The sequence below is a fragment of the Dermacentor andersoni genome, chromosome 7, assembly GCF_023375885.2.
Source record: "Dermacentor andersoni chromosome 7, qqDerAnde1_hic_scaffold, whole genome shotgun sequence".
NCBI classification, from domain to species: Eukaryota; Metazoa; Arthropoda; class Arachnida; order Ixodida; family Ixodidae; genus Dermacentor; species Dermacentor andersoni.
The window spans coordinates 120,797,453-120,814,704 of NC_092820.1; the positions used below are offsets into that span (position 1 = coordinate 120,797,453).

Below are 17,252 nucleotides of genomic sequence, written 5' to 3' on the forward strand. Positions count from 1 at the left end.
ACGCGATATTTGCCCGCGAATACCGCAATAATAACAAATTAGGCGGGGCACAGGCCGGGTAGCGTTAAATGATGTGGCAGGCGGACGGGTAGCAGGAGCAGGAGGCGTTGTACGAAGGAACGCTGGTTGCACGGTCGCAAGCTGAGCATACGAGGTGGATGGCGAAGGAGAGGCATAACTCGCAGCGCAGGTCATGGAGGAGAGCTCCTCTTTGATGATGTCGCGCAGGCCAGGAACCGAAGGTTGAGGCTGGAGAACGGGAGGACTGAGCAGGCCGCACGCTTGGAGCTCTTCGCGCATGAGAGTCCGAATCAGCATACGCAGGTCCGTATCCGAGGGAGGAGGCGCTTCACCGGCGGCAGGTTGTAAATGGAGGGCCTGCAGTGCGTCCAGGTGTTGGCAAGTCACGATCACATCGTTAACGGTATTCTGATTCTTGATCGCCAGTGCGTTGAACGCGACATAGGCAATGCCTTTTAGGATATGAAGAACACGATCAGGTTCCGTCATGGCGGCGTCAACACGGCGACAAAGGGCGAGGACGACCTCCATATAAGAGGTGTATGTTTCCCCGGGAAGTTGCATACGTCCGTCCATCAAGCTTTTTCTTGGCGACGTCAGAGCGGACGTTGGGAGCACCAAAAATCTGCCGACGCTGGTGTTTGAATGCCGCCCAGTCAGGCAAGATGCTCTCATGGTTAAGAAACCAAGTCCTGGCAACGTCAGTGAGCTAGAATGTGACGTTACAAAACTTGTGCATATCATCCCACTGGTTAGACTCACTCACACGGTGATTATTGTCCAGGCAGTCGTCAACGTCGTCAGTACGAAGGCCAGCAAACATGGTGGGATTGCGCTGCGGCGTGCTGATGGTCCATGAAGGAACGGCCGGTGGACAGAGATGGTGACGCTGGAGGCCCCTGGTGGATCTTCTTGGGGCATGGTGATGGACAGGCGGAGCAAGCGGCGACCTGAAGGAAGCTCCAGGGAAACTCGAAGGCGTAGAGGACCAAGGGATCGAGAACACCCTCCACCACTTGCGAGACAGATGTTAAGCCTCGACGGTTTATTTAGCTGGTCGCGCGCTAAAGCCGATGATGATGGCCATGATGATGAATATATACAGCTCAAGAAGATGAAGGGGTAATATAATGCTAACAATACATGTATTCCCTAGGCACTTCCAGTGCCTCACTACTTATCGCAAACTGCTGTTCTCTTCCGAGACTGTTAAAAATTACTGCAGTTTTCTGCAGACTGATTTTTAGACCCACACTTCTGCTTTGCCTCTCCAGGTCAGTGAGCATGCATTGCAATTGGACCCCTGAGTTACTAAGCAAGGCAATATCATCAGCGAATCGCAAGTTACTAAGGTATTCTCCATTAACTCTTATCCCTAATTCTTCCCAATCCAGGTATCTGAATACCTCCTGTAAACATGCTGTGGATAGCACTGGAGAGATCGTATCTCCCTGCCTGATGCCTTTCTTTATTGGGATTTTGTTGCTTTATTTATGGAGGACTACGGTGGCTGTGGAGCCGCTATAGTACTTTTTCAGTATTTTTACATATGGCTCGTCTACACCCTGATTCCGTAATGCCTCGGTGATTGCCGAGGTTTTGACTGAATCAAACGCTTTCTCGTGGTCAATAAAAGCTATATATAAACGTTGGCTAAATTCCGCACATTTCTCTACCGCCTGATTAATAGTGTGAATATGGTCTATTGTTGAGTAGCCTTTACGGAATCCTGCCTGGTCCTTTGGTTGACAAAAGTCTAAGGTGTTCCTGATTCTATTTGCGATTACCTTAGTAAATACTTTGCATGCAACGGACAGTAAGCTGATCGGTCTATAATTTTTCAAGTCTTTGGCATCCCCTTTCTTGTGGATTAGGATTATGTTAGCGTTCTTCCAAGATTCCGGTACGCTCGAGGTCATGAGGCATTGCGTATACAGAGTGGCCAGTTTTTCTAGAACAATCTGCCCACCATCCTTCAGCAAATATGTAGTTACCTGATCCTCCCCAGCTGCCTTCGCCCTTTGCATAGCTCCCAAGGCTTTCGTTACTTCTTCCGGCGTTACTTGTGGGATTTCAAATTCCTCTAGACTATTCTCTCTTCCATTATCTTTGTGGGTGCCACTGGTACTGTATAAATCCCTATAGAACTCCTCAGCCATTTGAACTATCTCATCCATATTAGTAATGATCGATATCGCCGCTTTGTCTCTTAATGCATACATGTGATTCTTGCCTATTCCTAGTTTCTTCTTCACTGCTTTTAGGCTTCCTCCGTTCCAAAGAGCATGTTCAATTCTATTCATATTATACTTCCTTATGTCAGCTGTCTTCCGCTTGTTGATTAACTTGGAAAGTTGTGCCAGTTCTATTCTACCTGTAGGGTTAAAAGCTTTCATACATTGGCGTTTCTTGATCAAATCTTTCGCCTGCTGCGATAGCTTACTGGTATCCTGTCTAACGGAGTCGCCACCGACTTTTATTGCACACTCCTTAAGGATGCCCATAAAATTGTCGTTCATTGCTTCAACACTAAGGCCCTCTTCCTGAGTTAAAGCCGAATACCGGTTCTGTAGCTTGATCCGCAATTCCTCTATTTTCCCTCTTACTCTTACCACTAACTCATTGATCGGCTTCTTATGGACCAGTTTCTTCCGTTCTCTCCTCAAGTCTAGGCTAATTCGAATCCTTACCATCATATGGTCAGTGCAGCGCACATTGCCGAGCACGTCCACACCTTGTATGATGCCAGGATTAGCGCAGTGTATAAAGTCTGTTTCAATTCTAGTCTCGCCATTCGTGCTCCTCCACGTCCACTTTCGCCTATCCCGCTTGCGGAAGGAGGTATTCATTATCCGCATATTATTTTTTTCTGCAAGCTCTACTAATAACTCTCCCCTGCTATTCCTAGAGCCAGTGCCATATTTCCCCACTGACTTGTCTCCAGCCTGGTTCTTGCCTATCCTGACATTGAAGTCGCCCATCAGTATAGTGTATTTTGTTTTGACTTTACCGATTGCCGATTCCACGTCTTCATAGAAGCTTTCGACTTCCTGGTCATCATGACTGGATGTAAGGGCGTAGACCTGTGCGACCTTCAATTTGTAACTCCTATTAAGTTTCACAACCAGGGTAGGGTGTCTACCAAGTTGACGTTTCCAAATTCCCTGAGTTTTGCAGGTTTTCTCTTAGTGTCATTGCAAGATTCCCTGAGTGAGGCAGAACTACGTTATATGTCAAGACGGGCTGAAACCATGTCGCCCGATGCTGTGACTCGCTAGTAAGCATATGAAGAACAAAGGAAAAAAAACAACTTAATCCAGTTTGAACACTAAGGTGTAGTGCTTATGTTATTCAAACAGAATAGAAGAAGGAGTTAGTAAAATGCACAGCAAATAAAATGTATTCGAAAGAGATCGCAAATGGAGTCAGACATTCTCAAATACAAATAAAAAGGACATGCATACGGAAGCAAATATTTTCGAATACGAGCTATTTTTATCAACTGATAGCAGGCTCACTAGTATGACGCCCGAACTTTGTCGCAATTGAGATTCTCTCTCAACAGCTCATAAGTCAACCTCAATTGTCCTGACATACTCTCAGCCCGCGCACGACACCTTAGTGTTGTGTTTCATTGCTTTAAAGAGTTTGTTTCGGTTTGGATGAGGGACACCTGCATCTCGGCATCAGCCAACACTTTGTCTTTTGAGTTCAAGCTCGTTCAAAACAGCGGCAGCACGCTTCCTTTCCCTTTCATTCATCAATGCGTAGGTCCTTTTTGTTCTTGTCCTCCTTCCGCCACTCGTTCGGCCCACGGACCATTTGAAGGATCTTTTTGATCAGTTGCACAGTCCACGTCCAATTTTTCGAACTCCCCAGGGGCCGCGAGAGTGACCGAAAAATCGGCCAGTTGGAAAAAATAAATGCATGTCATTTACTGCCCTTAAGGGCTCAAACCGCCCCAGGCGCATTCGAAAGCGCTCTGAAGGCCTGTCGGTAGACGTATCAGGCATATCAGTGCTTGTACTGTGACAGGAGATGCTTCACCGAGTAACACTTCTGTAAAAAGGCAAAGCTGACTCTCGGGAACAGGCATTATGCAACGCACCGTGCTTTCCAAGCTTCTAAGCCAATCACCAGGACCACAAAGGCGGAGTCGGCGGCATTGCTGACAGCAAGCAGCAAATCCTTTCAATGGAAAACACGGCACCCAATGGCAAGAAGCGTAATAGCCAACGTCGAAGCAGCTAGGTCTAGCATTGCTATGGGTGCCAGTGGATCTGCGTGCGAGAGCACCGGTTCGAGGTGGCGAGGTAATCAAAACGGCAGCGGTAGTGGCTTTGATTAATGCCCTTTTGAACCTGCAGTCATGGCAAAAAGCACCGGAAAATCGGACGGCGAAGGGTTCTTGCGTCAGAAATTTCAGACGTTCTGGTACACTGACTCTATGAGGTGCCTAGTGGTGCTGCGAAGCTGTGCAAATTATCGGGCATCCGGAAAGTCGGTCGTTGACTGTACACAACTCCTCCAGCCGACAACAGGGCGTCAAATATGATTCATTACGATTCCTGTCTGTTACTCGAGCCAGCATTACCGCGACTTTCGACCCTTTCAATAAAATTACAGGTAATCTTCCCTGATAGAGGCAGAAATTCCCCGAGTTTTACCTGAGTTTTTCCAGACTACTCAAAATTCCTGAGAATTCCCGGTTTTCCCGGTTGGTAGACACCCTGCACAACAAGACCTGCCGCCCTCTCGTTAACGCTATAGAATTCCTGTATGTTACCAGCTATATTCCTATTAATCAGGAATCCGACTCTTAGTTCTCGTCTCTCCGCAAAGCCCCAGTAGCACAGGAAGTGCCCTCTTTTTAGCACTGTTTATGCTTCTTTTGTCGTCCTAACTTCTTTGAGCCCTATTATAACCCATTTACTGCCCTCTAATTCCTCCAATAGCACTGCTAGACTCACCTCACTAGATAACGTTCTAGCGTTAAACTTTGCCAGGTTCAGATTGCAATGGCAGCCTGTCCGGACCTAGGGATTCTTAGCACCCTCTGCTGCGTCACAGGTCTGACCACCGCCGTGGTCAATTGCTTCGCAGCTGCTGGGGACTGAGGGCCGGCTTTTCAGTGTTGTATTCATATAGGAGTTTGTGGCCAAGTACTGCACAAGGGTGGCCAGTCCTGCTCTAGTGAGGGAGTGCGTTACCGGTTCTGGTCACTGGGATGAGGCCGCACTCCAGGCCTGTTTATGGAATTTTATGAACACGCAGATTTTTTTTTTTTAATCGGGTGGAAAATTGCGCGGTGCCGGAATTGAACCACGGTCCTCTTGCACGCGAGGCGAATGCTCTACCTCTACGCCACCGCTGCACCTGCCAAAGCTAAATACTTATGCTTAAAACCTATACATCATGTCACATTTTATCTGCTTTCTCTCATTTAGAAATATCAGCGACCTGTCTCAAGACATGATTACATTACTTGGTAAGGCATAGCCTGTGGCAGAGCAGAACGTGTGGCAAGCATGCCGAAATCCAGAGACAGACAGACAGACAATGAACTTTTAATGAGGTCCTGAGGGACTAGCCGGTGGGGACCCGTTGGGGCCCCCGGCTCGCCGCTGGCTGCTCCCATGTCGGAATCGGGAGGCCAAGCCTCTCCGCTCTTTCACGGGCCCTCTGGACGGCCATGGACTGGAGCTTGAGTTGCGTACTAGATATGGCCTCGTCCCAGTCCCGTTCGCTGGTGAGGGACGTATCCCGTAACGCAGGACACTGCCAGAGCATATGAGGTAGAGTGCTAACCTCCCCACAATCCGGGCACTGTGGGTCAATTTCTGGATAAATCCTGCTTAAGAAACCTCGCGAGGGATATGACCTCGTCTGAAGCATCCTAAGCGTGATCGATTGTGATCTGCATAGATTTGGATGTGGAGGCGGGAAGCACCTGCGTTCCTCTTTATAATGGGAGACGATCTCGTGAAAGGTTAATAAGGGGTCGCTGTGGCCGAGCTCCTCCGGATCTAATGTAGCCCCATCGCCGTCGCGGCGCGTTAATTCTCGTGCACGGCGGTGAGCAATTTCATTGGGGTTCGGGCGGTCCGGCAGCACGTTGTCGCCCATGTGAGCTGGGAACCATATAATATAATGCACGGGGTCACAATTAGTTCTGGACTTGTTTTTCAGAATCGCCTCCACCTGTCTCGCAACCATTCCCGATGCGAAAGCCCTGACGGCCGCGCGTGAGTCAGTGTAGATATACGGCCTTTTTGAATCCTGCATCGCCAGCGCCACCGCCACCTGTTCTGCCACGTCGGCCGTCACAGCGCCTACCGAGGCCGCAGATAGGAGCTCGCCCTTTTCGCTGACCGCCGTGACCGTGAATTTACCGGAGCGCCCATATTGAGCTGCGTCCACGAAGGCTTCCATGCCGACCGTTTTCTTCAATATCGCCCTGGCACGAGCTGCTCGCCTGCCCGCATTATGTTGCGGGTGAACGTTTCTAGGGAAGGGGCTGACGACGTAGGTCCCTCTGGAGTTCTCGTCCAGCTGAACCACCTCGCTGTGACTGTAACGTGGCTGCAAGCCCGCAGCCTCCAAGAGTCGCCTACCGGCGCTGGAGCCCGAAAGCCTCGTGATCTGCGCCGCTCGTTGCGCCTCTATGAGTTCGAGGGTCGTGTTATGAACGCCGAGCTGCATTAGCCTGTCCGTGCTCGCCGTGATCGGAATACCCAGTACCTTCTTGACGCTTTTCCGCATCAACGTGTCAAGCTTGTCCCTTTCAGTCTTTGTCCACTGCAGGGCCGAGACCACATAGTTGATGTGGCTCATAAGAAAAGCGTGATGCACCCTAAGTAGGTTGTCCTCGCCTAGGCCCCCCTTCTTATTGGAGACTCTCATGATTAATCTGAGAATATTCTCGGTTTTGGCGGTCAGATGCGCAATGGTTTTGGCATTACAGCCCCTGGCATCGAGCAACAATCCTAGAACTCTAATTGAATTTACCCTGGGGATCTTCTGGCCGTCCCGCGTGTATACATCTATGGGGATTTGCTCGAGCGGCACGAGCCCCCGAACCCCCTGCCTTGCCGGTCTGTATAACATGAGCTCTGACTTCGTCGGGGAGAGTTGGAGACCCGTGCCTTCCAGGAAGGACTGGGTCACGTCCAAGGCCTCCTGGAGCGCCTGTTCCACGGCCGCCTCCGAGCCTCCCGGACACCAGATCGTAATGTCATCGGCGTACAGCGCGTGTCCCACGTTTGGCACGGCGGCCAGCCGCTTCGAGAGTCCGTGCATTGCAATGTTAAATAGGAGGGGGGAGATCACCGCCCCTTGTGGCGTGCCTCTGTTTCCTAGCGGGAATGGTTCTGATTTGGTCTGCCCCACCTTGACGACCGCCGTCCTGCCCCTCAGGAAGGACTCCACAAACGCGAAAAATCTACCTCCCAAGTTCAATGCCGAAATCTCACTTAAGATGAAGTCGTGCGACACGGTGTCGAAGGCTTTGGACAAGTCTAGTGTAAGAATGCCCCTGACGTCTCTAGTCCTGTTGTCAATAACCTGTCTTTTTAGCAGTAGCATGACGTCCTGCGTGGAAAGAGATGGTCTAAACCATACCATATTGTACGAGAACAACCCCTCCCGTTCTATGTGTTTTGAGATCCTGTTATGAATAACGTGCTCGGCAACCTTACCTAAACATGACGTTATCGAAATGGGCCGGAGGTTGTCCAGGCTTGGGGGCTTTCCAGGCTTAGGAATCAGTACCACCGTCGCCTGCTTCCACGAGTCCGGAACACTACCTTCCTCCCATACCTTGTTGATTTCCTTAGTAATGGTGCTAATGGACCGGTCGTCCAGGTTCCTCAAAACCCGATTGGTTATGCCATCCGGCCCAGCGGCCGACCTACCATTGAGATTGTAGAGCACCTCCCTGATATCTGCCTCAGAAAACGGATCATCGAGCTTTGGGGCGTCCTCCCCCACGTATTGAGGGCATTCCCGTAGTTCATCCTTTCCTACCGGAAGATACTTCCTTGCCAGGTCTCGGAGAAGGGACGTATCGGAATGACCTTCCTGTTTTTGCTTATGCACAAGTCTATCTACGGAGAGTCTCTGATTACCCTTGGTCTGTTTATCATCGAGCAGGTGCTTAAGAAGGTTCCATTTTCCCCCCGTGCGCATTCGCCCGTCTGCTGCCGAGCAGGCTTCGTTCCATTGTTGCCTGTTGAGCTCGAGACAGTGTGCCTCTATGCTGCGATTAAGCTACGCGATCTTCTTTCTCAGCCTGCAGTTTAGCCTTTGCGTTTTCCACCTCTCCAGCACAGACCTCTTGGCCTCCAGGAGATGCGCCAGGCGCGCGTCCATCCTGGGGGTCCTAAGGTCCGTGGATATTTCCTTGGTGGCCCTTTCAACGTCTATCTTGACCTGCGCGAGTAGATCCTCCAGTGCACCGTACTCCGACTCATCTTCGTCCCGTATCTTTCGGAAGAGATCCCAATCAACGTACTTAAATATCCTAAGCGGGGCCGCTCTGATTCTGATTGATAACGCCACAATGTGATGGTCGCTCCCTAAATTTTCTTGCAAGTTAGTCCAGGCTGCGTCAGTGTTTCTAACAAAAGCCAGATCTGGCATCGTGTCCCTCGAGACCGAGGTGCCTATCCTCGTGGGAAAGCGGGGGTCCGCCACTAGGGTCAACGCGCAGTCTTCTGCCGTGCTCACTAAGTTCACTCCCTTCGCCGTTTGTCTATTTTAACCCCAGGCCATGTGCGGGGCATTGAAGTCCCCTGCCACTATCAGAGGGCTGTCACCCGCTATGGCGACTGCCCTGCCTAGGAGTCCGCGAAAACTCTGCCTCTGATCTGTCGGAGGGCTGTACACATTGAGGACGAATATGCTCTGTTTGATCCTGCCACTAGGGATTATCTCAACCAGCTGCGCCTCCAATCTAGTGCTAGCATCAGCTCTGCCTATTGTGATATCGTGCTCCTGGAAGGAAATTGCCTTCTTAACCATAGTGATTACCCCTCTCCTACCGTCTCCTCTCGTCGAGACAACGCAGTAACCCGAGAAGGTCGCCTCCTCACAAAGGGTCTCCTGTAGGAGCAGGACATGCGGTTTGTCCGCTTGTGCTTTCACAAACTATTGTAGCGAGGCCTTGCGCCTCTTGAAGCTGGCGCAGTTCCATTGCCACACAAATAATTTGCCTGTGTTGTCCGCCATTGTGTCTCTATTTAGTTAGCATCCCCTTGAGCGTGGTGCACGTGCCCGACGCCTCGGAATCCTGATGTGCTTTCTTAACTTTACCGGCCACCTTCAGTCTGCTTACGTCAACAAGCTTAGCCTCCATTATCCCCGTTCTGCGGTTTAGGGTAGCAATGGCCTCAGACGAAATCCAGAGATCTGCATTTTTCTGGAGATCTGCTGCCTGTGCACTACTTTAATCTAAAAAAGGAACACACAAGTGCATGCATGGCAGTTAGCCTTGCACAGTACCAATAACCATGTGCTGTCCATGAACTTAAAAGCAGGGCAGTTTTCTTTTGGCACCTCCATGACGCCAACATTTTTTCAGATCAGTTTCTTCCACTATATTTCCTCAGAACAGGCAGCACTGTCGGCTGATGCCCAATTCACTGTACTATGCCAGGCACTTACTAGATAATGGTCCCATATCAGTTTTTGCCTCCTAAATTCTATCACCCAATAGATTCCTAACATGGGTGAATACATCAAATGAAATTAATTCAAACCAAAATCTAATCAATGAACGTGCGACAATTGAGTGAATAGAAAGTGCAAATACTCACGCCAGACCACGCTGAAGTAACCCATTCTGTACCATCACAGGGTCGCAGCTCACAGGTTTGGTTGGAGGGCGGTTTTGTCGATTCATCACAACCAGAGTCATCCAGGACCTCCACAGTCTCACCACCGAGAGGGTTGATGCACACAACTTCTCGGATCTGAGTGCCTTCTCCACATAGACGGTCACACTGCAGGTAATCATCACTCAAAGTCAAACAGGATATGAGGATTGAAAAATTATACATTTCAATAAAAAATTTGCTTGTTCATTTTTTGTCACCAACTTTCTGGCATTCCACTTTTGAGTGTGTAGCGTTAGAATCATGGCATTGTTATAAACGCAAAGAAAAAGATGAAGAATCTGCCCATGCTATGTGCATAAAATAGCAAAGGAGCGTTGACACCATACACAGGAAGAAAAATACGTTTTGATTGCTCAGGCTTTTTCTGACCAATCGTAACGTATGTTCAGTCAAATGTATCATTTGTGCACTTTCAACATCTATGAACCGGTTGCAGTACAGTTAAGCGGCAATATAACGAAGTCTGTAAAATTCGCGATTTCTTTCATTATATTTGAATTTCGTTGTAATGAAATTCGACCGTTTTTGCAAGCAAGTACAGACGCTGATCGATTTCACTTACACGGAAGGCCGCCACAGAAGTTGACGAATTATTGGGCAATCGAAAAAAGCTTTTTGCATAAGAAAAGAATTCATTTTAAAAATTTGGAAGTCGGCGACGAATGATACGGTTTCATACCACGTACGTCAACGATATATCCACATCGGCGATATGAATTAACCGAAGCCGGCCACAATTCCGCGTGCCTTCTGCCCCTGCAGCTAATAGCGTCGCCTGCACTGGGGCGGCGCTATCAGGGAAAGCACCGGCAGCGGGGAGCAAACGCTTCGTATGCCTCTCGCTCCAACGGGACACCAAAACTTGAGATTACGCAACCTCCAATACTAAAGGCATGGGAAGAAGCTTACGTGGCGCCAGACCATCTCGGCACGCCTCCTCTGTGCCCACGCGCAAGCAGCTGCGTATGCGCTCAGCGGTGCTTACAGCCATGCACAGCCAGGGCCGAGACGCGCGCCAACTAACCCCTCACTCCGCCCCCTATAGCGCGCATTTTATCGCGTTACTGCGAACTCGCCCCCCTCCCCCTCCTTCCCTTTGCTCACCCATGCAGTAACCTTTTTTCTTGCCTCACCCTCGCACACTTTAACTCGCACCTAAGGTACACAGAGCGCAGGGCATGATATGATCTTATCGCACTTATAGGGAACATGATGCGGCTCCACTTCGGCATTCACTCTTGTCATGCGGCGGGCAATTTGAGAGGTGCTTTTGAAAACAGCCGCTTGTAATTCAGTCATTTCACCATCTGCGTTCGTAGAAGTTTCCATTTATTGTCTCAGCATTCCTCTGCGGTGGCAGTGAAATTTCGTTATATTGAAATCATACACAAAAACACTTCGTTATATTGAGGTTCTAAATACATGGTGTTCTATGAAGGCGAAATAAAAACCTAAATACTTCGTTACATCGAGAATTTTTTATTTGAAGTTCGTTATATCGAGGTTTAACTGTACTAGTACTATGGCAATATGACAATTGTGTGCATACTTCTTGCACTTAACTGTATCAGTGGGAAACATACTAAAAGAACGGTGAAGTACTGAATACATTGAATTAACGCGTTGCAACTGTTATAGACAGAGCTAGAAGCTGGTGACCCATAGTGACAGAACTTGGACTACTACTTCAAGCCGGCGATTGGCTTCAGTATGTGTGTCTCAATACTAGTGATAAACGTATCGAAGTGTGCACGTGCAGATGCCTACATTCTAATGAATTGTCTGTTCCGGCAGAAGGAGTCGTACAGTACGGTCCATCACTAAATGGAACACCCTAACCAGTATAGTACACTTCCGTTAATTCGACTCCGGGTAATTCAATTTTTCGGCTAATTCGAACCCAACCGAAGGTGCCGGCCCATGCTCATGCATTTACACGGGCCTAAACTTTTGTTATTTCACTCCTACTAACTTGACCAATCAGCATGCACGTGCCTGACGCCCATGGTGACCCAAATAGCGACTCCTTTAGTGGCAGCATGCCTCGGTGGAGCAGAGGGGACAGTGAACACACGTCATCTCTTGTCGAAAATGCCTATTTACAGCCTGCCCTAGGAAGGACTTCAAGCAATAACAGTAGCTTACAATGTCCACTTATGGTATTTAGGCAGTTCTAAGGGGCATCTTTCATTTTTTTCTTTTTGCAGGAAAATTGGGCCTAGCAAATGCGTGTGCGGTTGCAGTTGGATACAGAACTAAAACTGTATTCACGGCGTTTATATGCTTTACCGCATAACAGAACTGTACTGCAGCAAAGCTGACTTAAAGAACTATGTGGTGAAGCCTGACTTTAGAAAACTGGTTGCCCATGTGCAACACATATTAGATCATCGCCCATTTTTCTTGCTAAAATATCAGGTCCATGTTGGATTTCTACTTTGTTTAGTTAAGTTAATGTCGTTTTTATATTAGTTTTCTACTTTGGACACATAGAAAGCTGGAGCACGTTTGATTTGGGAGCGGGTGGGAGACAGGCAAATACTGCCTAATGAATCATCAGTGTGTTTTGACGCTCCTTGCGCATGCGGTTTCAGTTAACCTGCCGGATAACTAGATAAATATCTTCAATCTCGTGAGGGTCAAATTAAGGGAAGTCGACTACAATAAAGCTGACACAACTATATCATGTCTTCGCCTCTATATCATCTGAGTCGCCTCGCGCGCCGACGACTCAGACCCGCGACCGAGCACTTCAGGCGTCGACGACTCAGACCCGCGACCAAGCACTTCACGCGTCGACGACTCGGACCCGCGACCAAGCACCTCGCGCGTGGATGAAACGAAGTCGAGATTCGGCAGTACAATTCAGGCTTACTTGGAACCGCACTACATATCGATAGAAGCTTCTCGTGGGCGAGACGAGACAATGCAAGCATCACTGAGTTCTGTTTCGGTGACCGAGAGAAAAATGAAGCTCACAGGTGAGAGTGGAAGTTGTGCCGATGTGGAGCTGGCGGATGAGTTTTTGGTTGGGCAGGTCACAGCATTGAATGCTTTGTACAAGAATGCCTTGTGCCAAGAATGCTCTCAGCCGGGACTGACTGTTCATTTGGGAACAAGGCCTGGATTGGCTGCACGAATGCTACTGACCTGCAATGCCTGCGGCATTGTTGCAAGTGAATGGTCATCGCCACGAGTAGAGGGTGGTAAGGCTTTTGACGTGAATATGCGTGCAATGCAAGCAATTAAAACCACCGGCAGAGGGGCAACTGCACTGACTGATTTTTGGTCAGTAATGAACGTTTCACACAGAGGCTTGCGCTCAAGACATTCCAAAGACATCTGAAATCAAAATTCAGGCCTGCTGGTGAGATGGCTGCGGCAAATCTCTTTTCTGATTTACAGCGAAATTTACAGCGAAATGTACCTGGCATTCACAAAAATGTGACGGTAGTCTACGACGGGACATGGATGACAAGTGGTCATGCATGCCATATTGGTGTGGGCACAATAATTGAATTCGACACTGGTCTGGTGCTTCACCGCGTTGTGCTCTCGAACAGATGACATGGTTTCACGCTTGGGCCGAAAGAAAACGATGAAGGCTACAGTGAATGGATAGAGAATCACGTGTGCCAAAAGAACACCGATGCAAACTCAAGCCGTATGGATCTCGAGGCAGCGTTGATCTTGTTCAGAAGGTCACTGGAAAGGAATGACCTCCCCTACACATCTATTGTTTGTGATGGGGATAGGCGTGCTTTCTAGGCCCTTGTGAAGGCAAGGCTTATGGCTTCATTACATTCAACAAAGAGGACGGTATCAATCACGTGAAAAAGAGGATGGTACAACCCTGCGAACACTTGTCTCAAAAAGCACAAGTAAACCAATTGGAGGGAAGGGTGGCCTGACCCAAGACCTGACCAAAAAGCTCACAAATTATTATGGCATTGCCATACGTAACAATATTGAAGTAGATGATATGCAAAGGGCCATAATGGCAACCTTCTATCATATCACTTCAACAGATAAAGACCCTCATCATGAGCTCTGCCCTCCAGGACCCCTGAGCTGGTGCAGAAACCGGGCTGCAGAAGCTGAAGGTAAAGCTCCGCCAGATCATAAGTACAAATTGGCAACACATGTTTCAGCTGCTTTGCTGCCTGTGTATCAACGCCTCTCGGATCATCAGCTACTCAGCCGTTGCCAAGGCAAGAAGACTCAGAATGCAGCCGAGAGTCTCCACTCTGTTGTCTGATCAATTCTACCAAAAGAGCAAAATGCTTCATTGATCGCAGCAGAGGCAGCTGTCAATGGGGCAGTCTGCTAGCACAACACCGGAACGCTTCGTGCATACAGACAGTTTTGTGCCTCACTTGGCTTGAAGCCAGGAAAGCATCCGCTTCAAAGAGCTGCAGAAAAGGATGCCCTACGAAAAAAAGGCATCTAAAAAACATCAGTTGAAAGGCCACATGCCCAAGAAGCGCAGCTCTGCTAAGGACACCAAGGAATACAATCCTGGTGCACTTTAGAAGAATGGAGGCACGGCAAACCTTTGAAGGCCTTTTTCTCAAAACTGTGTTTTTGCCTTTCTGTTCAGTTTGCGGAGCTGATTCCTTTGTTACCGTTTGGCCTATTCTGACTCTGTTGCTTTTGTCTTGTTTCTTGGGCTACAGTGCAGGTCGTGACGTTCTTGCTTTTAGGCCTGGACGTTTTATAAATTTATGATGTGGCTATTCGTTCACCCCGAAAGTGTACTTGAAACGAAGGCAACACAAAAAATGACACTCCAAAATATTTGTGTTGAAACAAAGAAAAGCAAGAATGTCACGACCTTCAGCGTGCATTTAGCTATACAGTGAGTACTTAACAAGCCTTCTATCACGTTTTTAAGTTCCCCAGGCTCTTCACAAAGTTCGAGGTTGAAACATCCTGCTGAATCAAATTCAATAAACTGTCCTCCAGGTATCACTCTGAAACTTTTATGGAAGCATTAGGGAGACATTCTAAAGATTTGTGCCAATTTTCATCAAAATCCATGAAGAAATAAGGAAGTTTATTTTCAAAGCCACGTCCCCCCTTAAGTGATTTGCTTCAATAACGTGATTATAACACACACGAAAATATGACTGCAATTTACTATGCAGAATCTATTTCAATGACAACAATGATGATAGAGTGTAACAGAATCTACATAGTGAATAAGAAAGACACAGTTTCCTCTGCATACAACAAGCCATTCAGAAGGTGGCAAAACGCCCACGAGAAAGTGGGCTCGTCACAAGCCAAGAAGCGACGATTGCTCATGATGAGCTGAGGCTGTCAAGATCCCTTAAGGGGCTAGAACATAAGATGCGAAGTCCTTGAGGATGATGATGATTTAAATAATCGGCTAGCTCGGTGTAGTTATGGCAGATTCAACTCGTCATTTCTAAGCAATCCAGTGAAGCTTTAAAGGTAACTTCATAAAGTAACAAAGCTCTATTGTGAAAATAAGCATACCGTACCAGTACTAAAGCCTTTTTTGACAATTAAAGCTTCAGTGCTGCTTTACATGACCGCTAGAGCGCTCTTACAATGCTCTCAAATGACCAGTCGAAAGTGCCACTAGTAGTAGCGGTTGGTAAGACTTGCCTCCGTCCAGTTGCCCGCTTTCCAGGAGGCACACTCTGTATTGGAGCTGCAATCCTGCAGCCGTTCTGGTCTGGGCCCGGAGGATTTGCAATCCGAGTCAGCGGTCAGCAAGCTGCCAACCTCGGTGTGCCGCTGGCAGAACACTAATCTCTCCTGCGTGCCATTGCCGCAAGACTTGGAACAGTCTTCCCACTCCCCAACATACCACCTGCATTGTTGAGGAAAAACAATGAAGAGTTGTTTTCAGCAAAGGTATGAAATTATCTGAGTAGTTGAGATAGCTCTGTGAAGACAACAGAAAATGAAGGTGCAAAAAGCCTAGGGGAAATTAACTTTCCTTGTTTATTTGAAATGTAAAAAAGAAATTAAACATGAATGAGGTTCAAATTTGGGATAAGCATCACATTCTTAAAAACAAAAATTAAAAGGAAAGGGAACGAAAAGACAACTTGCCACCGGTGCGATCCAAACCCACAACCTTTGCATGGCATGTGCAATACTCTACTAATTGAGCTGCAACCAGGGCTATACCCCTGTTCACTTTATTGGGTGTTGCATCTGTATACATATATTAGGATAGGCTTAGCCATGGGACTGTTAACCAGCGCCACTCAGAGGGCAGCATCTCTCCTCTTGGATTACGTTATCCTTCTCTACACAGGGTGTACTTTATTTCAAGTGTCGATTCAGCTCATCAAGAAAGAACTCCCTCCTAAGTGCAGAAGGACTTGTAAGGTGAGTTGTTGCTGTCTGCCAAGCATTATTGCTTTGGCACAAAAGCTAACACATGCAATACGAAGATGTAAGCATGTGACGTACATGCACATACAAGCACTTGTGCGTGTACTTGTCGTCTTCTCTATTCAATATGCATGCCCTTTTGCACCGTCACGATAATTGGGTTGCACCATTTTCTACATGTCTTAGTGCTCTAAGGTGATTAACAAATCACAAGGTGTACACATTTAATAACCAATATGTAATGAAACTGCAGCCACTGGCCCAAGATGCATGCAGTGGCATCTGAACTTTTCGTAGCATATTAGATTGTGATGATAATCATGCTTTTGCTCGAAGAAGTTACAGCAACAGAGAATTGGCTAACGCACGTGTCACTGTTTCACTGAATAAGAAAACCTTCCACTACTATCTCTCTTGTTGGTTTGTCAGTGTGCTTACAGACAAATAAGGCATCTGATAAAACTGAGTCACACCCACAATCACAGCACTGCAATGCAAGGGCAGAACAGGCTGTCCCCTTGAGCGAGCTGAACGGCTCTCCGAGCCGAATGTTTATGCACCCGCCCATGTGCCCAATGTAACGCCTTCAGTAAACAAACCATAGATGTCAGTGTTCCACTAAACATGAATTTCATTTTGTTGATTGCAGATGTGGTGTGGTATATGTGACATTCCTTTTTGACTGCGGGAGACACCTTATCGGGCAAATGGGTCGGTGCATAAACATTCGGCTTGGAGAGCCTCACAGCTCGCTCAAGGGGACAGCCTGTTCTGCCCTTGCGTTGCATTGCTGTGAATGTGGGTGTGACTCAGTTTTATCAGATGCCTTATTTGTCTATAAGCATGCTGATAAGCCAACGAGAGATAGTGGAAGCGTTCCTGATTCAGAGAAAGTATGACACATGTGTTAGCCAATTAACTGTCTCTGACTCTGCCCAAGAGTGAAGCTAATCTGAAGAA

The 17,252-nt window shown here is 47.9% G+C and overlaps 1 protein-coding gene across 1 annotated transcript in view; it reads right to left on the reverse strand.

The window, feature by feature from the left end:
- Positions 1–16,860, reverse strand: part of LOC126534689 (uncharacterized) — a 75,576-nt gene extending 58,716 nt beyond the window's left edge. Inside the window, exons 1-6 of the mRNA XM_072289513.1 lie at positions 16,853–16,860; positions 15,552–15,759; positions 9,837–10,022; positions 8,354–8,505; positions 7,719–7,930; positions 7,030–7,232 (exon numbers count right to left, since the gene is read on the reverse strand). Of these exons, the coding sequence (XP_072145614.1) occupies positions 7,030–7,232; positions 7,719–7,930; positions 8,354–8,505; positions 9,837–10,022; positions 15,552–15,759; positions 16,853–16,860 (969 nt within the window). The remainder of the gene's footprint in view (positions 1–7,029; positions 7,233–7,718; positions 7,931–8,353; positions 8,506–9,836; positions 10,023–15,551; positions 15,760–16,852) is intronic.
- Between the last annotated feature and the right edge of the window lie 392 nt (positions 16,861–17,252).